This window comes from Gymnoscopelus microlampas (assembly GCF_963454915.1).
Source record: "Gymnoscopelus microlampas genome assembly, chromosome: 2".
NCBI classification, from domain to species: domain Eukaryota; kingdom Metazoa; phylum Chordata; class Actinopteri; order Myctophiformes; family Myctophidae; genus Gymnoscopelus; species Gymnoscopelus microlampas.
The window spans coordinates 41,271,168-41,297,565 of NC_139939.1; the positions used below are offsets into that span (position 1 = coordinate 41,271,168).

Below are 26,398 nucleotides of genomic sequence, written 5' to 3' on the forward strand. Positions count from 1 at the left end.
ATGCCCACCTATAAAACTCCAATTGGTAGCATAAACTGTCAACTGTCTGAATAAAGGGCTGAGGGCAGGAGCAATTTGTTTAATAGTACTGTACATTGTACTGAATGTGGATGGATAGGATTTATAAATTATTTGTATGTGTGGGTGGGAGGATGGGGGTTTAGTGTACTTTGTATATTTAAGTTGTCTTTGTAATGTTACAGTACGCTACACGTTTACTTTGCATGCTATACAAATACTTACAAGTACTTGACTAGACAATATTGTGGGGATTGGACCAGGCAATCTTCTGGGGGGATTGGAGCTCAGCCTCAGCCATTTTGGCCATATCCCCTTTTATGTCAGTGAACAGTTGCTCATCCATTAGTATTTTATATAGTTCTTCATTATCAAGGAGGTGATCTTTTAATGCTCATGGATTTTAGTTTGCAGGCAAACAAATTAAATGATACGGTGACACCTGGTGGTGAGATGATACATTGCCACCCTCCTCCTTCCCCATGCACAAGAAAAGAATCCTCAGAAGCCACTTGTTTTCTTTCCAGCTCTCTGCATAAAACGTGATACTAGACTCTTCATTGTGTGAGGCAACCGATAATTAAGATACCAACATTTTTGTTATAAAGTTTATTTACAGATTTTCAGACCTCTTAAAAAATGTGAAATGTTTCTTTTTTTGTACGGTCATGTACAGGTCTGAAATAAGAAATACTAAATTATGGACATGTTTTAAAACAAACAGTGGACATGTTAAAAGTGAAAGTGCTGGTTGTCAGCAACCTGGAAAGCGTAGCCATCTGTGGTGGAGTCTGGAGCCACAGATTCATCCTCCTCCTCCTGAAATTAAATTAAATTAAATGTAAATGGGAGTGCCGTATTAAAAGCGTGGGATTTTATCAGCTTTAAAGCTTAATCATAGTGCATTGCACAATTGTGTCACTTGCAGAAAAGAATAGCTCTTATCAGCACGCAACAACATAGTGCAACAGAGGCAAATTACTAGGTACTACTTGCCTCTGCTGAGAAGTATTTATCTATGATGTTGTGGGAGGCCTTGTAGATGGCCTCGTTCTCGTGGGACTGCAGTGCTTCGATCTTGTCCAGACCGCCACATTCCTCGATCATCAGACACAGCTTCTCCGTCTGATCCATTCTGTCCGCTGCCTGGAGAAAAGCACACTGTCACTTGAGGCTAACAGGGAACACACACACACACACACACACGATGATGAATGCCTGACACAATGTAATTATGTGAAAGTCATTGAAAGATATCCACAAAGACCAATAGTTTGTCAAGACCTGGTGGAAAAATGCAGAAAACCACCCTGCTCCCTCAACTAATTGCAATGCAATTTTTCCCCAATGACTGCAAACTCACAACTTGCATCCACTGCTGCCATTTCTCTCTCAAAAAAAAAAAAAGAAAATCCCCATCATTTCATCTACGGTAATTACATTTTCCACCATTTTTTACTTTTTTCAAAATACTTACCACTGCTACTCCTACAGAGTTTGTCCAAACGTCACACAATTGCTACACATTATCCCTGGACTCATGTGATAAAAAAAATATTATTTTCTTTCAAAGTTAGTGGGAGGGTGCTATTTTGACAAATCTTCTCCAAATTAGTTTCACATGATCTGAGGAGTCATATGACAATGTAAATGGCAAAAAGGTGTGGGAGGGGCCTATGCTATATTAAAATTGCCTTGTGGATGGACGTGGCCCCTGGTGTGATATACCATACTGGCAGGCGCGGCAGCCCTAGTTTAGTCCATCGACTTCATCAATACTTCATAATTTATGTCAGTATGGATATTCGGTACCATTCGGTCACATTCACAGTGCAACTGTTCATAAAAAAAAGGAAAAAAAGACTTCAGTTGCATTTCTCTCCTACTGCCTTGTTTACGTTTATTTGTAAGAAGTCCGAGTAGCTCAGTTGGTAGAGCACTGCCAACTCAGCCTATGAGTAGCACAGCTTGAGTAACTACTTGTGCGTTAAGTACTGGGAGCTGATAGTAGATGTTGTGCTCCACCTCAGCAATCCTAGCCTGGCATGGCCAGACTAATATCACTGCGTAGATCTTAGTCTGGAATCTCTGAGTGGACCTGCATTTCCAAGGGGTGAATAAAGAAAATGCCTCTGGTGATAAACCCGCCCCATATTTGCATACTGGGCTCTGATTGGTGCCACACAACTTCAGAGGCAGGGAAATCCAATCACAACCGAGCGAGGCCAGACCACATCTGCCGAGGGCTTTTTGTTTTTTTCACTAGCAGATTTGTCTCGTTTCCAGGCTACAGCAATCCATCTCCAAGAGGTCTAGAGCATTGAAAACGTTCTTGGCCGATACCGACAAGACCAAAACACACCTCAAGCAAGTGGGAGTAATGTAAAAAAAATAATCAAATGGATTTAACAATTCTCAACCAATGCAATGAGTTTTTGTTGAGTTTTGGCAACTTACCATGAAAATGTTAGTGATGGCATCTAGGATGACCCGGATGACTTTGGCGTCTTTGACCGAGAGCAGGCCCAGCAAGGGCTCCAGGACGTGGCACTGGACCAGGTAGGCCACTTGCTCTGTGGTGCCCCCGCTGGTGTAGTTTGTGATGGCCCATACTGCCTCCTTCTGGGTCTTGTAATCTCCCTGAACATAGACATTTAGCAGTAGTGATGTTAGGTTTTCAATGTAGTGGATACTGGGAGCTACAGGTGGTATGGGTCCTAGGGAAATGGCATGGCAAATACAATGTGCTTTTTGTCTAATTATAGTATATAACGATATTTGGCTACAATTATGGATATACTATAATGTATGTTGAAAATGTATCTGAAAATTATATACAATCTGAAAACTTAATTTGCCATAGAAAACAAATGTACCATCATGTATTAGTCTACAAAATGTAATTCAAACAAAATAAACAAGGTATTCAGAATAGGCCGTTGGGGGGTGACTACACACGTTCCCTGCGTGTGCAGTGAAAGAGGAGTTGAAAGGTATTAACTTGAAAAAATGTAGTATTATCAGGTTAAAAATAGAATAGCATGCATTGCCTGGAAACATAGATTATAAGCATACTGCATCCTTTTGGATTTTAATACATCAGAGCTAGGTACAGAATGTCATGTACAGATGCATACCCAACATCACCGTTTTAGCCATTTGTCCTGACATCCTTGGTCAAGGCAACACAAGGTAGCAACAGATAAATGAGACTGAATTAATTACCGTTTCAGCAAGCAGACTAGTTATAAACTCAAGAGACAAAAGTAACAATGAGGGGAATCTTTACAAGGTAGACATGAGGAGTGCATGCAGAAGCAGTTAGAAGAGGGTTTGGTCATGGTTTTATAATTCCATGCTTACTGTACATTTCACTCTAAAATGTGTTTTGACCCATTATTAAACCACTCGGATATCCAAGTTAAGCAAATGAAGGCAAGATAAACGAAAGTTACAAATGTAACTACAGTTTTATGAATCCCAAATGACTTTACTATGCTTTAAGCACACGTCATGTTATCCTGCGCTTGCACGAAGGTGGAATATTCATTGCTTAAAACACAACCTCTGGTGGTCAGCACTAGGGTTGACATAGAATTCAGGTCAGCTAAGACTCAATACATTGAGGTACGGTATGACGCTCTAAACAGAAAACGTGTTAAGTCATACAAATAACGTTTCAGACAGATACATACAGTATAAAAATGTAACCAAGATATACAAGTACACATCCAACAGACAGATCTGTTTTTTCCCTCCCAATTTCTGACCTGCTGAAGCACTTCTACCAGGATGGGCACCAGGCCTGCATTGACGACCTCCTGGATCTGAGTGTCTTTTCCAGCGGTGATGTTGGACACGGTCCAGGCCGCCTCCTTCTGGATGTTGCTTTTCTCGTGGCGCAGCAAGGCCGGGAAGGCATTGAGGGCGGCAGCGTTGAGTACACTCTGCGTCTGCTCGTCTGTCCCTGTGACGATGTTACCCAGCGACCGCAGGGCAGGGGTCTGGGAGGAAATGGAGAGAAGAGGAGACGTTCTCAGTAGGGGTGCTAATGACTTACCTGCTTAACCCATTAAAACCGGGAAAGCATCTGTGTCATTTGAGATTTTTGCGTTGGCTATTCAAAAAACAGCAGATCTACAAGCTCACAGCGGCGTCACTTTGTGCAAGAAAGTGTGAGAACTACTGATTAAGAAGGCATTTGTAGAATTGGCCTCAGGTCTTAATGGGTTAATACTGAAATCACAATTGCTAATCATGATTATTGATAACGATGATTTTTGGTGGGAAAAGATATTTATTATTTTCTAAATGCCTTTGTTCCTCGTTGTACTTATAGATGCCATATCTTTCGGTCAAAATGATCTGTAATGACCCGTGAGCCTGATGGATGGAGAGAGTGATGCGTACCAAAATGGCGAGATCGCCGCAGCCTAGGAGCTCCACCATGCGTGGTACCAGGCCAGACATGACCACCACCTCTATCCTCTCATTGGGGCCATCTGTCAGGTAGGACACGGCCCAACAGGTGTCGGCCAGCACCTCTCTGTCGTTGTGGTACAGGAGGCCCATCAGGGCCGGGAGGAGCTGCACCACTGCCTCCAGAGGGGGCGCAGGATTCTTGTTCCGACACAGGTTGGACAAGGTCCAGGTGGCGTTCCGCAGGTAGCCAGCCTGGCAGGACACAAAGAGTCAAGTGTCATTAACGATTGGAAAATAATAATAATGAACACAGTAATGAATTATTTAAAGGCCTCCAACTGGTTACTCAAGAGCTTCAGGTGGATTCATAGATGTGGTCTACAAGCAGCACACTATGCTGAATAGAGGAAAAGTTGTTTATGGATGGGTTGCATCCATTAAAAGAAAAAATGGATGCAGCCAACGCTTCAGTGAAACCAGCAGTCATGTGCATGAGAACTCACAGGAAACACAGACAGGTCTGGGGCTCCCACAACGGACAGTAGCGGCTGGATTACACCATCCTTGATTACTTGGTCTCTGTAGTTGGAACCGTCACCTGGGTACCAAAAAGCAATTTTGTCAACATACTGATCGTGGCAACTTAGGATCACAGAATCTGTTTGACTGGTCAGCCACACTTATTGCATTTCCTTCCCTAGCTCTGTCCATGGCTTCTTGACCATCTACACTGTTCGGTCTAAAATAAACAAACTGATTAAAAACAGCTACATCCTAGAGGTGTGCATAGTTGAGCCACATGGCTCATCGCCTTTCATTTGGGGCATCTTAATACTGTTTGAACCCATGTTTGTTTTGCCGTTTTCATTACCCTCTGGTGGACACATTTGTAAAAAGCATGATATACATAGACAGCCTCACTACAAGTGTTTCACATTGCTTCGCAGCTCAACTAATCTTTAAATACAAAACTTTGCTCAAGTCTATGGAGATTGCGATAGGCATTTTAGCTTGAACAAACAATTATTCCACAACAGAGCCTTTTCTCAACCCTGAAGTTCTGAGTTAACTGCCAAACTCACAGGCAAAAAAAACTGACAAGTGAGAACACACACACCAGAGGCGTCATACTCAAATCACATATTGGACATGTACCTGCGATGTTGCCCAGTGCCCAGATAGCCTGCTCACTGACGTGGAGGTGTGGCGAGGTCACAAGGAGAATGAAGGCTGGAATGGCACCTCCTTCTACCACAGCAGTAGTCTGTAACGAGTTGCCTGACGCAATGTTGGTCAGGGCCCAGGCCGCCTCAAACTGGATGGGGGGGCATTCAGAGATGGCCAGGAAGCTAACAAACCTGGGGATGAGGCCGGCCGTGACGATGCCGTCGATTGGCGGGTGCTTTTCTCTGGATAGGAGCTTTCTGCAGCGGGGAGCAATCAGAGGTGCAGATTGTAATTTAAGGGGCTGTGCACAAAATAAGGGACCTCTCAGGATTTAGACAAGGGTTGTCAAACCCATTTTAGGTTGCAGGCCAGAATGGTCAAAATGTGACTGTGTGGGTCGGATTACTTTTTGTCTGTGCAAAACACGCAAAGCATTATGGATAACCTTCTTAGATTATTGATTTCAGGTCATGTAGCCGCATTTTATACTTTGTCAGGATTGTACAGAAGTCAGGAATGTACAGAGGCTTTCCGCTTACAGTGTACTAGTGCTGCACGATTCTTGCTCAAATGTGAATCACGATTTTCCTCCATAAGAATTGAGATCACGATTCTCACACGATTCTCTTGTAAATATAAAAATATTAAGCCAAAAATAAAAAAAAAAATTTTTTTTTCTTTTTTTTTTGAAAAAAAAAAAAAATCGCCATAATTTAAAATCGAGATTGCATAGGTGTCTGAATCGAGATCACGATCTTTTTTCGATTAATTGTGCAGCACTACATACAACAACCTTTCTGTGCACCTACAATGCACACCGTGCGTTCTATGGTAGAGTGTGTCCGCATGGCGCTGTAAATACGATTACAATCAGAAGGCTGCTGGTCTAAATGTACTGAAACATTTTGTTCATTTAAGGTTTTGCACAAGGAATAGGACAATTATAGGTACAGCAGAGGCCACGTCAATGTAATACCTTCCCACGCTTCCAAACACACATGCATTTTTTTTTTAAAACATTTAGATGAGAAAATAAGTGATGAATGGCATTATGTTTGTGGAAACGTTCTTGAGTACATTAGACGGTTAGCCAAGGTTAGGTTTGGGGATAAAGCAAGATATAGTTTTGTATTTGTTGATGAGTTGATGACATGTATTATTTTGTTATGCTATGTTCATTAATTAAATACATAGGACCACAATGGAAACAAGTCCCCAGGACTTGTTTGTGTCATCCTTTTAGCCTTAATGTCTGACTGTACCTCGTGCCGTTTACATTTCTGACTAATAAAGTATTCAATCAATCAATCAAGAGAGGCGAGATTGCGTGGAGGAGGGATGAGGGATACATTGGGAGAAGGACGCTGAAGATGGAGCTACCAGGCAAGAGGAGAGGAGGAAGGCAAAAGAGGAGGTTTATGGATGCGGTGAGAGAGGACATGCAGGTGGCTGGAGTGACTGAGGAAGATGCAGAAAACAGAAGCAGATGGTAACAGATGATCCGCAGTGGCAACCGTTGATGGGAATTAGCCGAAAGAAGAAACAAATAAAAAGTAGAATTCAATGCCAGATGTGCTAAAACATGGCAGACTGAGATAGAACCGGAATTAGCCACTTCCACTAGTTCCTTTTTTCGCCACAAACTGTTAGTGTAACTACGAAATTAAGAATTGTGCGGCTCCAGCGTGGATCTCGGACTTCATGTGGCCAGCCTTCGACAGAAGTCATCTATGATGTTGTCTATGACATATCTATGACATATGACTCCACATTTGGGCAAGGTTTCAGTCCAATCTGAGCCCACTGACTTCCTCTGTAAAATTATAAAGTTAAATATTTCACAACGTAAAACAAATAGTGGAGGTACTTCTGTGGCCTACTGACAGTCGGTCCAGCGCATTGCGAGATTAGCTCCAGATGCACACACCTACCCTTTTATAGACTGCTAGCCTCCAGAACCATGGCTTAAGAAAAGGGGGGGGGGGTGAAGTCATAGGTAGGCAGGCTTTTGAACTGTTCCCAGCCCACCCTCTGAGACGCAGAGCGAGTAGAAAGTGCTCTTTTAAGTATCCCCAATCCCTGACTATTTGGACTCGCCAGGTAGACGGTCTGACATTATCCCTTTTGACAGTAATGCCCTTCAGGCTGAGAGCTCCTTACCTGGCCGCCTGTGTTGCCTGTAGTTGATGATCCAGGCTTTGGCTATTTACGCCTGCCACTATCTCATCCACCGACCAATGCTGAAAAGGACACACAAAGAGAGGAAATTAGTCTGCTGCTTACCAAACATAAGACAAACCATGTCTGCAAAGAATTTCTAACTTTTCCCATTGATACCATATTTATTATCATTGTAGACAGTCACATATCTAGGCTTGTTCGATATATAACAATCTAATCAGCACGCGATGATTATGAGATTCCAACCATTTCTAATCTCATATTATGTTATTACACTACTAAATGTGCATTTATAGCACACACATTTGTTTCCATTTAGTTTCATCCTAGTGCGTTTGGACCGGCTTCTCCTCCTGTGACTGAGAAACCCCACACAGAAGCTGTGTGGGGTTGCGTGTTACATTGACATTTGTGACCCATCTTGTGTGACTCAAGAAAAAGGTTGCTTATTTCGGGACAACCACAGATTGGATAGTTGTTGTTTTTTGAACGTGTACACTACGTTTCTCTCAATACATCCATGAAACACTGCAGACATTTCAGAACTTAATTAGACCTTGGAAAAGCACCCTGCCAAAAGGTTATATGAAAAGGCACATCTGCTTTATATTTTCCAACTAATCGTATACTTCAATCTTTTCAGGTGCTCAAAATACCAGATAGCTGATGTTGACCAAATTAGGATGATTCAAATGGTGTCAATTGTCAACAGAAAAGTTATGTACACACTTCTAATATAAATAATAACAACAATATTAAGGACCCCACTCCTTTAGGGTATTTGTCACAGTACAACAACTGCACATGTGAAATTAGTCTTCTGCATAGGGCAAGTGCCTTAAGACAGTGCCCGGGGATTGGGAGCAGTTTGAGGATTTGCTCAGGGACACTTTGACCAGGGACCTTCTTTTTACCAGGCAGACGCTCTACCCATTGATCTAAGGCATATTAAATTGGTAAACGATGCATTTTATAGTGCATTTATCCAAGGCGCTTTACAATGTGCATTTCATTCACCCACACATTCATACACCGACGGCGGAGGAAACCATGCAAGGCACCAACCTACTCATCGGGAGCAATTAGGGGTTAAGTGTCTTGCTCAAGGACACTTCACCACCAACTCTGGGTGAGCCCGGGCGGGATCTAACTGGGAACCTTCCGGTTCAAGCAGACGCTCTACCACCTGAGCCACTGCCCATAGGAATTACATTTCCAACATGCAACTGTATTTGTCCAGGCTACTTGGGACTCATTCTCCTTTCACACGTGGAAAAGGTTGTCCGCCATGGAGTACTTAAAACACCTAAACAAGCAACTTCTATTTTACAGTCCTCTGATTTGATAACTACCGCCAACCACCACTGCCAAGTGTCAACCATAATTCGAATTAATCTGAAGCATCACCAGTGTTACCCAATTATGAAATCATGTGGACAGGGCCTTCCGACTGCTTCTACTTCGCCTAGGAGGACCCTAACCATACCATCCCTGATGTTCTTCCCACTCAACAAATCTGAGGCTAGGAGCACATAAAATGGGATGATCAGTCAATGTCACATGCTTAACTCTAGTTACCTGTGAATTGGGGTCTATCTCCTGGAGAGGAGATGTTGGATCATCCAGAAGGTCACAATTCCTTCTCTTCAGGATCTGTTCGTCCTTCTTAGCTTTGCGGAGCTCCACGTTGACTTCCACTCTCCGGCGCCTGAGTTCCTAAACAAATAAAACAAACAATAATTAGTAGTCCATCGTTACTTGGACCTTCTTTTAACGTTACAGTAGCCGCGCGGCGCGGTGGGGCTCGAACTCACGTTGACATCTTTTCCTTTGTTTTTGAACTGGGTGAGACGAGCTCCGCTGTCGTTGTTGGCAGCTGACATCTCCGTTTGACTGTTGAACAATTAAACACGATGTTTGTTTGTTTTTTACCGAAGACAATCTGTGGAAAGAAAACACCTATGATGAGCAAAACAAGGCATCTTTGTTTATTATCCACGTTCTGCCATGGGATCGTTAAAAACATTGACACACTAACGGGCATTTTGCTAGTAGCTACCGTAGCCTAGCCGCGAGGCTGTGAACGAACAGCAGCCGGGTGTAGCTTTCAATTCCACGGCCACCATGTGGCCCACTAAACCCAAACCTTTTCTACTAGCTATTCTCTCCTAAAACACAACAGAACTTAGCCATAAAGGCGCTCTGCGTGTCAAACAAGTTAATGTATCAAAATCCAACACGCCGATTCATATTACGTATTAACATTATTTAAATTGTATATAAAATCACGCGGTACGCGCTTCTTACCAAGTCTTTGCTTGCTTGGTTCTTCCAGTACTTGTTGTGACGTCACGTAGGAACCGCCCTAAGATGGAATGGTTTCTTATTGGCCGCGTGGGGCCGTAGCGTCACCCCATTGGCCACCATTTATTAACCATTTCGTAGCCCTGAAACATGACTGTCATGTCGTGACAGTCATGGATGAACTTCAACCTGGTGTTTGCACTTTCTCTATTTATGGCCCGTTTATCTACATAAACGTTCACATTTCAAATACAAAGTGCTTACCCCATGGCCACAGATATTAAAATTATGTTCGGGCCCACAAAAGTACCCAGATATTCCGTGTTGTTCAATAAAAAGCATTTTAATCTGATTAGTGGACATTTTCTACGTATTTCTTCCATATACTTTCAACTACGCGACCTTATTGGTTGGGAGGTGTACTGCACTCTGATACATTATAACTCTATGAGAAAATAGCCACTGATCGGATTAAAATGTTTTTTTTATTGAACAATACGGAAGATAGGGGTACTTATGTGGGCCCGAACAGAATTGTAACATGCGTGGCCATGGGGTAAGTTCTTTATATGAAATCTGAACGTTTATGTAAATGTACTGGCCATAAATGGAGTGTCAACACCAGGTTGAAGTTAATCCATGACGGATTTTGTAGACTGTAGTAAACTGGACCCGAGTGGGATCTGTTTTTTTCCCTCTTCACCAAATCTCTTCACCAAAAACAGCCGACCTACAAACTCGCAGTTTGGAGAGTTTGAGTTTGGAGATCGGCTATTTTTGGCTAACGTTCCCCTTCCCCCAAGAAGAATATGGATGCCGGGGTTCAAGTGGTTAAAAGAAAAGCGTAAACACGAACACCATGTCGTTGTTATTGGCAACGGGTTGTTATCGCGAGAGCGTATGGCGGCTAAAAAAAGTGCAAGTTCCTTGGTAGAGTGCTCATACAGAATAACGTGTCATGCCGTTTTGAATTGCTTTTACTTTTAAAGCGAGATTATGCACATGATGGCGAATAGGTTTAATGAACCGTGGAGCACGGCTTGTTACATTTTATAAATCCAGGTTAGCATACGTGGAAACGTGCTGACCCAGTGGCCTAATGGATAAGGCATCAGCCTCCGGAGCTGGGGATTGTGGGTTCGAGTCCCATCTGGGTCGTATTTAGTTTCTCGTTTTACCCAGAATAGCACATAGGTTACATGCCGGAGATACCAACACGTACGTGTTGGGGATATCACCATGTATCAGTGTCACTGTTCAGAAGCCTGCAAACGGCAAAAAGTAAAGGACTATGCTATCAACAATTTTAACACTTGAATCAGTTGAATAATATAGGCATAATGATAGAATAATTTCAGCATTCGTCAGTTTTATCAATTAAAAAGCGCGCGTGTTTGTCCAAAGTTGTGGCTTTGCAGAATAAAGTCATACTTATAAAGTTATACTTAGCTGTGTGTCGGTGTTAAGCTCAGTAAATAGCAGATCTACAAGCGCACAACGCGTCACGTGAGCTTGTAGATCTGATATTTACAACATCCAACACGAGAGTGCAGCTAAGTATAAATCAGGCTTAAACCGTATTTAATAGCGAGCAAAGTATTATACATGTACTGTCTGTCATTTACTATTTTAGTCCTCCAGAGGGCAGTAATGCAACGCAGCCGGAACAGAATGCCACCACTGTGGATAAATCATAAATGTTTAGCAGACACGCTTTTAATGTGTGATTACAAACCTTATTTGAGCTGGAGATGCATGATTAAAAGTAGCATCGACTCAATATGACCGGTGACACAACGAGGCTGACATAACGAGTCTGTATCCATTATGTTCCCGATGTGATTCTGAAAGAAAAGTTCACATCTGTTAATTGTTTTTTTCTAAATTTATTTGAAGGATTCTTCAACCAGTCTTAGATCCATATACTACCAACCATACAGGAAATCTGCCAAATGACACTGAAGATTTAGCAGACAAAATGCCCAAGCAGAAAAAAGGGGGAAACGAACAAAACAAAACAAAATCATTTCTTTCCACCTATTATCATTATTATATCACCATTATGTAAACAGCAGAGGCTTATATTTTTCCCCTTACTTACACTAGGAGCTTCTCTGGAACTCATTCATGAATGAAAAGAGTGTCTGACTCTGATCTGATGTCATGTCACAGCTAGTGTTGCCAGATTCTGCGAAAGAAATAAGCAACCAGGTCTAGGAAATCAAGCCCGAAAACATGAGCACTAAATATTTTCATGAAAATATTTGAGAACCACTGGTTTAAAAAAATAATTAAAAAATGTGGAAACAAGACTAAAAAAGCAACTACGCTTTAGAAAAAAGCCTAAATAAGCAACTACACTTTAAAAACAAGCCAAAAAAAAAACAATATTTACAAGCAACTCTACAGAAAGAGAAGCCCAAAGTCACTTATAATAAGCGGACATGGCAACCCTGGTCACAGCTCTGTGGTGGGACGTCCCATCCAGACCAGTTCCCATCTCATTGCCAAGCAGTCAATATAAAAGTCACAGGCATCCCAACACTTCAAACATTGTTCAGACAGAACCATTCAGGATGACAGGGATTATTTCACTGCTCTTGTTTCTTGCAGTTCCGTTCCTTAATGCGGAGGAGCATGTTGTTAATGGTGAGTGGAACTTGTCTTTCTTTTCTTTATATTTGTTCCTGTTTATAATGGGAAAAGGTAGGATTTAACACCTTATGGGATAAATAACCTAGTTAAAAACACTTTTTGTTTTTTTTTGCCAGCCCAGTTACCATCATTCCTCATACAGAATGTCTTACATAGTTTTAGTATTTGATGAATTACTTTGTAGCTTTAAAATTTCAGAATATCAAATGTTGTGCCCCGGCAACTAATGCCAGATCTGTTCAAAACATCTCCAATAACCCTGCAACATTTATACCTAGGCTACTCAAGTCAAGATGATATGTTTTTGTTTGGTTATATTATTAGCCTATTAGGAGTACAAATTTGTGGTGATTTGCGTAAAGAGTTTATGAGAACAATCTGATCAGATGTATGAGATTGTTTCTCATGGTTGATCGGGAGTAGCCTACTCAGGACAATCTTTAGTTTGCCTAAAGATCCTAATCGGGTTTAACTTTTTCAACTCAGAGATATCAAAGTCAAAGCTTATTATTCTGTAATAAAGTATCAAGTTCCTGTTAAGTGGTGGAACACAGCAGAACCACAGATAATAAATAATTGGCACAGAGAAAAACACACTCATGGTGGTTGCTAACTTGCTATGTCCTGAGTTAAGAACTACTAAGAACTGTCTGTCTCAAGGAATTCTAGTCTTAAAATGGTTGGCAAACTTATAACCTTTTTGGGGAGTGATAGAACATTTATTATCTCAGTAATTTGACTTATTTCATTGCATTACATGATATGTCTAGACTCTAACTGATCTGTGTACATTATTCTGTCTCAATCAGAACTGTACACCCTCATCGAGAAAGGCCAGGGTGGCTTGGTGGATCCTGTCCACAGCAACCAGAGCAGGCTGGGGATTAAAGAGCCCTCCCTGCCCATCAACGAGCTTCTGGAAAAGAGCAGCAGAACGGGGGAGAGCAAATACTCAGTCCATCCACTACCCTCGGGCGTCTGGCCCAAGCATAGTGACCTGGTGCCCATCCCTCGCCACCACAGTCCTCACAACAAGAGCAAGAAAGGCCCCAAGAGCGACCGTCTAGTCGAGCACAACAGTGACAAAGCAAGGGCAGAGGCGGCCGGCCTGCATCCGAAGACGCCGCTGACAGGAAGCACCGTGGCCTTCGCAAACCGCACTCAGCAGAGACCCAACACAGATCCCCACGCCAACATCAATCCCCCACAGCAGAGTGAGGCAGAGGGCCACCCCAACGCCAGGCCCAGAGTTCAACCCCACCAACCCCTGCTGCCTTCCCCGCCACACCAGCCCCCAGCCCCCTCCCCGCGCAGGGAGCCAGCAAACAGACGGCTGGATCCGGAGGAGAACCGTCCGGGGAAATCTAGCCTCTATCAGTCAGGTTTGGGCGGAGCCGGTCGAAATAACAGCCGCCCGTCTGTCCTCTACAACCGACGTTCCTCCAGCCTGCTCTTCCAATTTGATATCCTGAAACGAGGTACGCGAGATGGCCTGGTCACATGCAATCACAGACAGTGCTCACTGCTCACACACACACAACACAGGACATGGACAATACTCACAACTGAAAGACATTTACATAAGCTAAAGACGTTGTTCGTTGTTATAGTCAGTGTCCTATTTGTCTTTCTACAAACAATACAATCACACAAAGAGTTCGCCCAGCTCACAGGAGTCATTTTGACAGTCAGTCTGCATCGTTAAGACTGCATCTGCTGCCACTAATTGCTCACTCATCCCTCAAATCTAGCTGTCACTGTGTCACTTTGTGGTGAGTCTCAGGGACGTGAGAGGTTATGATGACGAAAATGCAAAACAAGTGAGATCAGCTATGATACTGTAATTATGGCGGGGGCGCAAAAATATCCCCCCCCCACCCGTGCATAACCACACCCAGTCCTTGGAATGTGATGCCTGGGTTTTGTAATGACAACCCTGTCCTTTCTAATGACACTGGAATGAGAGTCTGCTGTCTCCATGCTGGCACAGTAGTAGACGCTCACTCGCTCTTATCCTCTTTCCCTCTCTTCTTCTCATCCCTCGCTCCTCTCTCTTTGTCTTCTTCACAGAGTCTGATTTCACTCATGATGCCTTCTGTATGAGTGAGTGCAGGAAGGAGAAGGAAGAGAGAGAGTATTACTGCTACAGTGAATTCGGTACGTAGGCAATGTATTCCCTCACAGGTACAGTAGAGAAACCACAGTGCCCGCAACACTCCCAAAATGAAGAGGCTTTTAGGTGCACGGCCAAAAAATACAGTGAAAAGAGGACGAAGCCAGCACTGAGTAATGCCCTTTCACAATTTTATTTGCCTCACTGGGACGTTTCAGCTCAAACAGCCTTCATCAGCGTTCAACACTGATGAAGGATGTTCGAGCTGAAACACGTCCGTTGTTGGTTCCGGTGAGGCAAATAAAATTGCAAAAGGACATTACTGAGTGCTGGCTTCTTTCTTTTTTTTCCAGTGTATTCATTCACAACAATGGACAAAGCCTCTGAAGATGTGATTAAATGGGCTACTTCGTAGCTATATTACTATATTAAGTGAATTGTCCTATCCAATTATTTTGATTCTTGTGTTATACACAGATACAGTATAAGAGTATATACACAGATACATACGTACATGTTGCAACACTGTCCTCTGACTTTTTTTCATTTCATAGTGATTTATTGCATTGAAGACAAAAAGATATTGTCATACTAATTTTGATCCCAGGATTGACAGTACATGAAAGCTAAACTAGTTTTGAGGTTGTAAAGGATGATTGGCAATGCTCTGGAAAAAATGGGAAAATACAGAGTGGTATTTCGATCTGTAATGGGACATTTTCCATCCCTGAGTCCTACTGTTAAAGAACATAAGAAGACATACCAACAATTCGGGGGTTCCATAAAGTCTACACTTTATGTTCAAACATTATGAACACAATGGGGCGAATTGCATAACAAACACATGATATGTTTTCATGTGTCTCTTGTCTCGAGACAGCTGTCAATGGGATTGTTCATGACATTGACGTGGTGCGCCGAGGAATACGCCTGATAACGTTGATGGTGAGCAGCGATGGCTTCTACAAGATGAGTCGTCTATACATGACCCCAGACAGCTTCTTCTTCAAAGTCCGTCTTCTGGTTCTCGACACCTACAAGTGCAGCAAGCCCTGCCCGGACCTCAAACTTGGTATGTGCGAGTGCAACATCTCTGAGATAGTATAAACTGCCAATAGGGTTAGAGCAGCGGTTCTCAACCTTTTCAGGCCATGACCCCCCAAAATAATCATATTTTGAACTGGGGACCTCCCACCCTGATAAGCACTTGGAATTGTAGGAGTTGCGGCATTACATTTAGTTTGATTCGGTTCCACATGCTCACAATGCTCGCTTTGTGAGGGGTTGTGAGCTTGTAGATCAGCTATTTAAAAACAGTTTGCCTCTTTCTTATATTATTTGACAATTTGGCAAATGTTTGACCAGTTTTTATAGTATAGTTTGTTGATTACTTTTAATGCAGTAATGGTCTTTTCCCACTTCACTGTCATCTGGGGGGTCCCGACCCACATGTTGAGAACTACTGGGTTAGAGAAGCTTGTGACCACAAGGTTTAGCTCCTAGGACAAGCAGAGAAATTCTGGATGCGGGAAGTAAATTAACAAATGCTTTCCTTTCATTTAATGATATGAAATGTACAGAACCCCCCAGTGGAGCTGCTCACACATGGGTGTCAGGGAGGCAATCTGCTTACACAGCAAAATCCAGTGTTAATTTAAATTAATACTTCGGATTTCACTGAGTAGGCTAGTTGCCTAGTTGTTGATGGGGAACAGATGCTGTTCCCAGATGTTAATATCCCTTGCATCTTGCATCTACCAGGTTGTTGAAGGATATGGGGTTTCAGCCCATTTGAATCGTGTCAAAAAATATTTGGTTGTTTGGTATGCTTTGGGTGATATCATAAATTTGTAATCTGTTAAATCAAGCCACAAATCCAAAGCTGAAAAACATTGCTAACATTTGAGGATTTATATATTTTGTATATTTATCATACAATTGTATTTTATATATTGGACATTATTGGCTTGTATCCACTTCTCAAGAAGATCTTCTCAATGTTTCCTCTTTAGGGAGCAGATACATTGTCATGGGTCAGATCTATCATAGGAGGCGCCACCTTCCCAATGACCTCCTGACCCTGCTGGGGGGTAAACTGAAGCCGGGGGACGGCCTCCTGCGAAGCAACAACTACGTCAAGAGGTTTAACAAACGGAGGCATCAGAAAGCCCTGGAGGCCACCCGCTCCAGGTGTAGGTGAACCAAAGACAAGCCTACTGTACCCGCCCTCTGGGCCCTGCTGCAGGGGAAGAGACATTGTAGCTGCTTATATGAACTGACCTTTAAGCAGACCGCCATCAGTGCAGGGGAAAGAAGAGCATCTGAAGAAGGCAAGAACTTGTGTTCCTTGTGTAAAGGTGATGAATCATATGCCAGGTTGATTTTTACGTTGTTTTTTATTGTACAGATCCCAAAGCATAATTTTGTGTTCTCTTTGACAGAAGACACAAGCGTGACGAGTTCAATTGTTTTCTTGTGCCACACTAAATTTGCGGCGTCTATCAAGGCCGGAACCGCATTTTTATTCCTTAAACAGTTGAACTCATAACTCAAGCTTCAGCTCTTTTAGTAAACCGTGTGTCACCATCATTATGGGCGTTACGTTCATGTCTGGCACATGAAGTCACTCAGTTCAATTTAGTGCAGTTCGCTGATTGGCTTTTCTCAAAGGGAAATATTTGGCACGAAGGTGAAGTAAACCCCCTTCTGATATTTAGCATGACCTGAGTTCAGCAGTTCAATAGAATAACTCAAATGGGGGAAATTTATTTGGCCTTTGACGCTGTTGAATTTAGCAGGGAGCCATGTTTCAGAGATCTTTTTTTTTCAAGTGTGTGAATCAAGTCCATATTTGTCCTGTGCATGACATTCTGCCAGCTCCAGCCTGTTTAGTCACACTATGAAACACACACACACACACGCACGCACGCGCGCGCACGCACACACACACACACACACACACACACACACACACACACACACACACACACACACACACACACACACACACACACACACACACACACACACACACACACACACACACACACACACACACACACACACACACACACACACACACACACACACACACAGGAAAGACTATCTGTTTAATGTTCTGCTCTAAGCTGGCACACAAGAGGAAGTTTCCCCTCTTTGGAACAGCATCCATTGCATTCCACTCTAGGTCTGGGTATTGCTGGCAAAGATTAAATCCTTTTTTTTTATTTTATTTTTTTTCAATATCAAACCCAAATAGTTTTTAATGCAAATCTGTGTTAAAGCAATGTATATTTAATTATGATGTAGAGTAATTTATTCACAAATTTGTTCATTCAATTTGCAAATCATGCTTCATTGTTCTCCCTGCATATGCTCATAGGGGAAACGTTTGAGATGTCATTGTACAAATCCAAAATCTTTATCTTTTTTTTTTTTTTTACACCTTTCAGTACCCTGTAATGCTTTGAAAAATAATGTACCCCCACCCATCAATGTTCTCTTTCAATAGCCCGTCCAATAGGATGAAAACAACATTTACATATTATACTGTCACAGTGCCCCTGTCATTGGGAAACAGGAAATGCACTAACTATTATTGTTTTGAGGATGGGGGTGGGGGCTGGAAAAGTAGCAACAAGACCCCAGCAGAGCAGCAGGAGACAGGACCTTTGCTTGTCACGAGAGAGGCTTATTTTTCTAACTTTAATTATGTGCGCACGATGAAATGTCTGCCTGAGGAGACCAGGACATCAAAAAGGGGCCTAGGTTGTGTGTTTTGGTAGGAGGCATGCCATAAATCTAATCAAAGGGATCTGATCCTCTCTGCACCTGGACGCACGACTCGGGGAAAGCGCCTCCGCTCGCTGTAGCTCGGCTTGTGTAGAACGGTAATGCCACCTTTGGCCCTTGTTTGGTCGCTTGCACAAAACAACACACACACACACACACACACACACACACACACACACACACACACACACACACACACACACACACACACACACACACACACACACACACACACACACACACACACACACACACACACACACACACACACACACACACACACAAACCACATACCTCTCTGGGGAGGCCGAGGCTCAAAGGAGGCATTTAGGCATTTAAGCATTTAAGCAAGGCTGATTGAGAGAGGAGGGAGGTGTGGGCCAGGTGAAGGGTTACATACATATCGTTGCTGTCAGGCAGAAACCTCTTATCTTCATCATTTTACTTTTTGTGTTATTCTTTCATAAATTAATGCCCTACTTGATCATACTACAGCGTCACATAAAAGCATCAAAAGTAGCAGATCCACGACGCGCCACGTTTTGAACTTGTATATCTGCTACTTTTGCTATCTTTGAACTTGAATCCTGAAAAGTAACAGCTTTGGACATGTTGACAGCGACGATATATAAAATGACACAGGGAGGGAACAGAGGATCATCCTCACTCCTCCCTCTGTTCCCTCCCTGTGTCATGATAGAGAAGAGAATAGTGGATTCAATCTGTCTTTCTTCTATTCTCTTCTCTCTTCTTTTATAGACCCAGGCATGGCTTTAGCCTGGCCACAAGCTGACATTTTAAAGGCCAGTTTATGCTTCATTGAATGGCTGTGTCGTATGACAGGTTTACATTTTCAAAAACTTTCGAAAAAAGTTGAAAACATTTTTTTGTCATTCGGCGCAGTATGAATTCACCATTAGTCTGTTATTTTACCAAAGGGATAGAATGAAATGTTTGCACTGAGAGCTTACACGTTGCTTTATTATTATACATGAACCCAATAAAGATTTGTACTTGTTTTGTACCCAGTAGTGTGATGTGGACTTTGTGTGCACTTGTGCATATGTTGGACAGCCAACCATTGCAGGCCCATGCCTGCAGCATATAGTTTTTAAAATAACACACACGCACATACGCGCGCGCACACACACACACACACACACACACACACACACACACACACACACACACACACACACACACACACACACACACACACACACACACACACACACACACACACACACACACACGCACACACACACACACACACACACACGAGCATACCACTAAATGTTATCCCATTGATGGGCTGCATATCACAACCATCTGACCTTGACTGGTCATGGGAGCCTTGCTGAACCATTGAGTCACAATATCAATGCCAGTGATAGCATGAGAAGGGTCCCTAATTAAGCTTTAATGACCATAGGCTCCATCTGCCCATGGGATGGAGGGAAGGAGGTGGGTGGGTGTGTGTGTGGGGGGGGGGGGGTTGTTGGGGTGATTTGGGAACTTGAATACTGAGGCACACAGCAGGGCCGAGCCTCTGTCCGTTCCCAGGCTGGAGGAAGCTTCTATCTGGGATCAGCGCTGGAGGGAACAGATGCGGGCGGGCAGGAAACAGGAGCCCGCTCCCATCTCAGCTACCATCACAGCAGGAGGACATTCCAACTTGTAGAGCGAGAGCAGTGGTGTAAAGTAACTAAGTACATTTACTCAAGTACTGTACTTAAGTACAATTTTGAGGTACTTTTACTTAACTGGAGTATTTCCAATTATCAGTACTTTTACTTCTGCTCCACTACATCTCAGAGGCAAATATTGTACTTTTACTCCACTACAGTTATTTGAAAACTTTAGTTATTAGTTACTTTGCAGATATAAATGATTACATTCTAAAACATACATTTACCACTTCAGCCCTATTTTATACCTAGGCTATTTTCAAACATTTTTGTACTTTTACTTTTGGTACTTTAAGTACATTTTTATACCAATTTTTTTTTTATTCCGGACTTTTACTTGTAACAGAGTACTTCTACATTGCAGTATTGATACTTTTACTTAAGTAAAACATTTGAGTACTTTTTCCACCACTGAGCGAGAGGGAGAGAGAGAGAGATAGATGAAGGGAAAGGAGATGGGGAGGGAAGGAGAAAAGGAGGTGGGAAGGGAACGAGGGAAGAGGGGGGAGGTGGGAGCATGTTCCTTCCTGTGTGACAGCCCCCAAGCCAGTGAAGCCACAGAGAGAGAGAGAGAGAGAGAGAGAGAGAGAGAGAGATGGGGGCTTGTGGTCATCTGCGGTGTGTTTAGTGTCCCTGCAACCTTCTGGATTCACTTAGCGGTTTTGAGTGGGGGGAAGAGAGGTTTGGGAGAGGAGAGTGGTGTGAGAGGGAAACAGAAAAGGTCAGCCGTAGAGGTTGCTCTAGTGTGTACTGCCACTAATTTGAACACAGGAAGAGTGTGCATAAGCATGTTAGGGTCATGACCTTGCCCTTCAGAGCTCACCAGAAGTGTCTGCACTAAAGCCTTTCTTCCCCCCGTCTCCCCTGGCAGTCTGAGATAATTGATTGGACCCCTGCAATGCATTCATCTGGCCGACTCGCTTCTTCCGCGGTATTTAATAAAAGGGGAAGTGACAGTAATTGGCACTTTTAAAGGAAAGGTCAGTCTTTTAAAAACTGACCCGATCATTGATCATGGCTCTGTGTAGCAATATCAAAACATCTAGTATTACACATGCTGTCAGAAAAGGAACACTATCCCACTAGGTTCTAAAGTGATAGTTAAGCCTATATAAATTAACTGATTTTCAAGGTAACAGGTATGCATTTTATGCTTAGTATAATGTGTTAGCTTGAAAATAAGTATGTTTTTAGCAAGAGACACTACTTTGCTACAAAGTATAAATCAGGTTTTAGCCGTTTGAAATGGGATACTAAGTTAACATGATGAACAGGGGCATAATCTTTCCTCCTATTCACAAGGTCAGACACAGTTGAGTAAGACATCAAAGACAGACAACACAACACTTTGAAAAACTGATGTCAAAAACGGTTCTTTATTATCTAGGATGAAATTTCCTATCAAGTACAAAAAAAGGATAGCTGTTGCCACAGTCTGTTAAAAACATAGTGTACTTTTTTTGTATCCCTGGTCATGTCTTTCTTCAACATTTATCCACCCAATAAACAAGAGAACCATTCACTGACATGAATAAATAATATAAGAGAGTGAGACGCAATCTTATAGAAGTTATGATGAACTGGTTCTTTAATGCAATTAAAAAAAGAAAACTCTTTACAAGAGTTACTGTATGCTATATCCTGCCCCCCTCCCAAAACCATTTTGCACACAATATGCAGCACTTTTTTATTATAAAAGGGCAATTTCACCTAAATGTAGAGAATTAAAGAGAAAAAAATAGACAGTTAAAATATACAAGTCGGCTTAAATGTCAGTTAAAAGAGCTAAAAATCCCTCATCTCTTCATATATAGACAGCCATAATTTACAAATAGTCGATAACACCCGAGTACAAAGCAGGGGGACATTTGTGTTAGACTCAACAGAGAGCAAAAAAAAACTAAAAAGACTGGCATCACATCATCTCTCAATTCTGCCTCTCCTAAGAAAACCATCATGCTGAAAAAGTGAAACTGAAACTCGGACTCCTTCATTTATGAGTCGATTTTCATCAGATCTACTGAGACGCACAGAGCTACATAATTGCCTCTTTCCCCTCAAAAACAGTAATGATATTTTGATCACTGATTAGAAAAAAGTTCCCAAATATGCTAAAAATGCTGCTATAAAACTGTCATACAAACCCCACGGTAGAAAGATCTCCCCCCGACACCCCCCCACCCCACACACACACACACACACACACAGTTTACTCCCAGACGTGCTACCACAGACCACAACATAATTGAGTTGATGCTGAGTGGAAAACTCCATTATACAATTACTGAGCCATGCTTTTGAGGTTTAGTTCTGTGAGTTGAGAGATACATGTGAGCCAACCTGTCAAACAAAGTGAAATATGTTGGCAGGGGAGGGCCGTGCAAGATAGTATAGCGGGAGAGAGAGACAGATGGACTCTCACTGATAGGATGGGAAACAGAAAGATGCAGGGACGGAGTTAGTAGTACATACGAGAGCACGGGTTCTAGGATGTTTCAGGGTTGATATAGAACACTTTTAACCACCTTTCTCCAGTCCCAATGCTTGATTCAGCTCGCCTCAAACACACTTCCTCTCTACTTGTCCTCGACTTCTCTCAGAGCATTCACAGTGAGGCAAGGTATGGTTCTGGGGAGGGCCAGGATCAAAGACATCAGTTCTCTGAGTGAAGGTTTTGGATCAACATTCTTTACGTTCAACAGATCAACATCCCACATGAAAAAAATAAAAAGATTTAAGAGAAGCCACAAAACCATGGGCTCATAAATAAGTTGGCCACGGGCCAAACGGAACCTGCCAATAATTTCACAATGGCTCTCTGTTCTGAATGGTGCTGAAGGTGGGTCAGTGTGGTGGGCGAGTATTGTGACCCTTTCAGAAATGTACATTTAGGTGATGGGGCTCTCGAGAGCGACATAGGGACAGCCTGCTATTACATAGCAAGCTGAAGCTTGTCCACCCCACTATTGTCTATATACACACAATATTCCCATTGGCGGAGACGACAGAAAACATCCACCTATTTTCAATTTTCAGAAAAATAACAATGCTTCTAAAAAAATACAGTGCCATTGGTTATAAATGTAGAATTTCAGCAGTGCTGTGAGGGGGGTGACACAACATGAGGAAATCGGAACGTGAACGGACTCGTTCAGGTTCTAGATACCACCAGACTCTGGTGTGTGTGTGTGTGTGTGTTGTCTGAAAAACCTTCGAATTGAGAAGTTGAGGCGGCAAAGTTGAGACAACTGGAAGGTAACAGTATGAAATTAAAGTTTCACCACAGGCTTGGGAAAGAGGAGCTGACATCTGGCCATACAGGATACACAAAAATAGAAATCAGCTATAGAATGAAGACGACTCTCCAAACATCTACTGCAGCCTGATTCCACAGCGGTGTTCCACAGCCCTCCAACCAGTTTAGAGCTATAGCTTCACAGGCTGGCCATCCACACTGTCCACTGTCCTCCGTGCGTACACTCCACCTGAATAGGAGGACCACCTTGGTCAAGGCAGTGAGGCCCCAGAAGACGGGGGCTGCAGAACGGAGTCTGTGGCTGCTTTGCCCGCAGCATCTACACCGGGACACATTTGCAGTTGTTTTCCTCTGACGCTTTGGATAATAAGGGGCATTTCAATTCTGTTCTCTTCCATAACGGCTACAGTGGAGGTTAACTGAGGCTGAGGGGTTTGTCCAGCTGGGTGCCACTGCATCAGTTGGTGTTGCCATTTCAACAGGGACACGACCCTCCGTTCAGATAGGGACGGTTTTGTGTGGACATGGCTCAGCCTGCATCGAACCCCCATGGCTTAATTCGTTCAGCACAAACTGCGAGGGTGCTGCTTTGACATTTAGCTTTTAGAATGTGGACCTAAGGGGGCTGCTGATTGCCGTTTGTTGTTATGAGACCTACAGAGACAGGCAGAGAGGAGGAGCAAACAGTTGGATGACTTGGTTGTCATTTCTTTTTTCTTTTTTTTATTAAAAGCTTGACAATATGACAAAAATATGCACTAGACAAGAGGTGGGGGTACAAAACAAAAAACATGTATTGGATGCCATTGGGGTCAGACATTTTGGAAGGTCCAAGCAGCCATGTTGGTGAAATGTTAACTGAGTGTCATCGTGTAACGTTAGCTCAACAGTGTATATACAAAGACCACATTACATCATGAAACATGACACTTCCATGCTCACCAGATTCACAACAGGAGAGCTGAACTAGATTTTTTCCACTGACCTCTCTATACAAGTCCTACCATTATTTCCTTTAGAACATAAAAATAGTCCTTCACAAAAGGATATAATATGCACATAAAATAACATATACATGGATACATCCGGTAAAATGAAAAACTAATATCTGTCACAATCTTTTTAAAACAGCCAGCTTTGAGTTGAGGTAAAAATGTTTCATTATGGTGAATACAATAAACTTGTCCTGTCAAGTTCGCAAATTATAACTTATCTTTGTGTGTGCTGTGGAGCTTATCTGAAATCACAATATCAAAAATCTATACTTTGTTGTGTCCAATATTCAATATCACTTAAGAGATTACCAAACCTTTTCCAAAACAAAATATCAGTCATCTCTTCTGCAAGGACTGTACGAAAATAAGCTTATTTTTCCCTTGCTTTGTGTAACCAACATGGCTGCCATTATTAGAATCAGAACATTATTAGAATGTTTTTTTTCTTTTTTCTATTTGAGGTTCATTTCCTTCTAAAATACAAATGGAATCACACCTATAGTGTGGTTTTAATATATGCACTTTTTTTATAAACTTTTTTTTTAATGCTGTTTTATGGAAATAAAAAAACAGCAAGGTCCAGGATAGGCTAATTGTCTGTTTTTGTGTGTGTTTTTTTTAGAGTGACCCCGGCACCCAGGAGTTATGACATCACAATCTGCAAGAGAGAGAGAGAATGGATGGTGTAAATACATGCAGATGAAGCACATGATAACATCACACTTAGGTTCAGGCTGGAAGCACATTTCAAGATTATTTCAACTAATTGAGCAGCAACTTGAGACTTAAGCTGTATTCAGCAGCACTTCTTAAAAATGATTTCAGACATTTAAAGATGCTTTCAGGACCCGCAGGAATCCTATTTCGGCATGTTCTTCAAAAACATCAAACAGTCAAATCCGTCATTGCTAAAGTAAATAGAACTTAATTACAAACAGGGCATTTTCATTGAAGCACAGGAGCTCAATCTGGCCAATGTCTTGTAATGTGTGTTCAGTAACACATCACACAGAGACGATTATGCAGCTGAGCAGACCACAGGAAGGTCTGAGTGACTTCTAGAGGGCCTTCAGAGAAAGGCAAGACATAAAAAGACCAGAGTAGAAAAATAATAATCCTCTAGTATTTAATTCCATAAGTGTTTTAAGTAATGCTTTCCAGTTACAAAAGAAAAATCCCCATCGCAGTTTTTTAACTGTTCTATAATGAAATGGTCTAATATTAAAGCTTTTCAACTTTATGACGAGCGCCTTGGACTAATTCTCTTTTTGACTTTGGGTGTTACACATATTTGAAATGTATTAGATGGGCTCAACCTCCTTTAAGAAAAATAATTTCTTCTTGGGGATCGATCATATGAGATCTTGTTACGTATGAGAAACATGTCCCTTTTACGTTTTTTACGTCTGAATGTACAAAACAGCACCCTACAAGCTACGTCAACCAGCAGTCCTGAATGCAACATCGCCCTATCAATGTTAAAAGTCGACAAGTTGGCGGTTGCGGTGAAATCAAGCAGCCAAGCAGAGAAACGATGAGATAAGGACAGAGAGAAAACTTGAAAACACAAGGATGGATGAAAGTATGAAGCATGTGTCGTGCAAAACGGAGCTTGAAGACGCAACTGCAAAATGTGATGGCGTTCCAAACCGCCTACATTGCTGCACGTACAACAGCTTCCTACACAAAGAGCACTTTATTTAGGAAGCCGTCACAGTAGTCGGATTATCATATTTTTTACATAATCTTTCTGATGCATTGCACATTCAAGTGCAACATGTTTTATATATAATATAATATTTGGCTA

The 26,398-nt window shown here is 42.3% G+C and overlaps 3 protein-coding genes across 3 annotated transcripts in view; 1 reads left to right on the forward strand and 2 right to left on the reverse strand.

Moving 5' to 3' along the window:
* Positions 1-619: 619 nt before the first annotated feature.
* LOC311057503 (importin subunit alpha-1-like) lies at positions 620-10,123 on the reverse strand. Its single transcript, XM_084074464.1, has 11 exons — positions 10,096-10,123; positions 9,603-9,730; positions 9,367-9,504; positions 7,768-7,847; positions 5,596-5,864; positions 4,944-5,038; positions 4,429-4,692; positions 3,789-4,022; positions 2,476-2,658; positions 1,015-1,164; positions 620-837 (listed from the first exon to the last, which is right to left on the reverse strand). Exons 2-11 carry the CDS (start codon positions 9,669-9,671, stop codon positions 751-753), a joined length of 1,569 nt encoding a protein of 522 aa, XP_083930590.1. The 5' UTR covers positions 9,672-9,730; positions 10,096-10,123; the 3' UTR covers positions 620-750.
* A 2,502-nt stretch (positions 10,124-12,625) lies between these two features.
* LOC311062519 (uncharacterized protein) lies at positions 12,626-18,787 on the forward strand. The gene is made up of 5 exons (XM_084081617.1): positions 12,626-12,741; positions 13,557-14,225; positions 14,818-14,904; positions 15,741-15,932; positions 16,873-18,787. Exons 1-5 carry the CDS (start codon positions 12,669-12,671, stop codon positions 17,058-17,060), a joined length of 1,209 nt encoding a protein of 402 aa, XP_083937743.1. The 5' UTR covers positions 12,626-12,668; the 3' UTR covers positions 17,061-18,787.
* A 3,756-nt stretch (positions 18,788-22,543) lies between these two features.
* The window catches only part of LOC311055251 (nucleosome-remodeling factor subunit BPTF-like), a gene marked incomplete at its 5' end in the record, with an annotated part of 49,916 nt that continues 46,061 nt past the window's right edge, over positions 22,544-26,398 (reverse strand). The window contains one exon of the mRNA XM_084071374.1: positions 22,544-24,250. Coding sequence (XP_083927500.1) covers positions 24,193-24,250 — 58 coding nt within the window. The 3' untranslated portion in view covers positions 22,544-24,192. The remainder of the gene's footprint in view (positions 24,251-26,398) is intronic.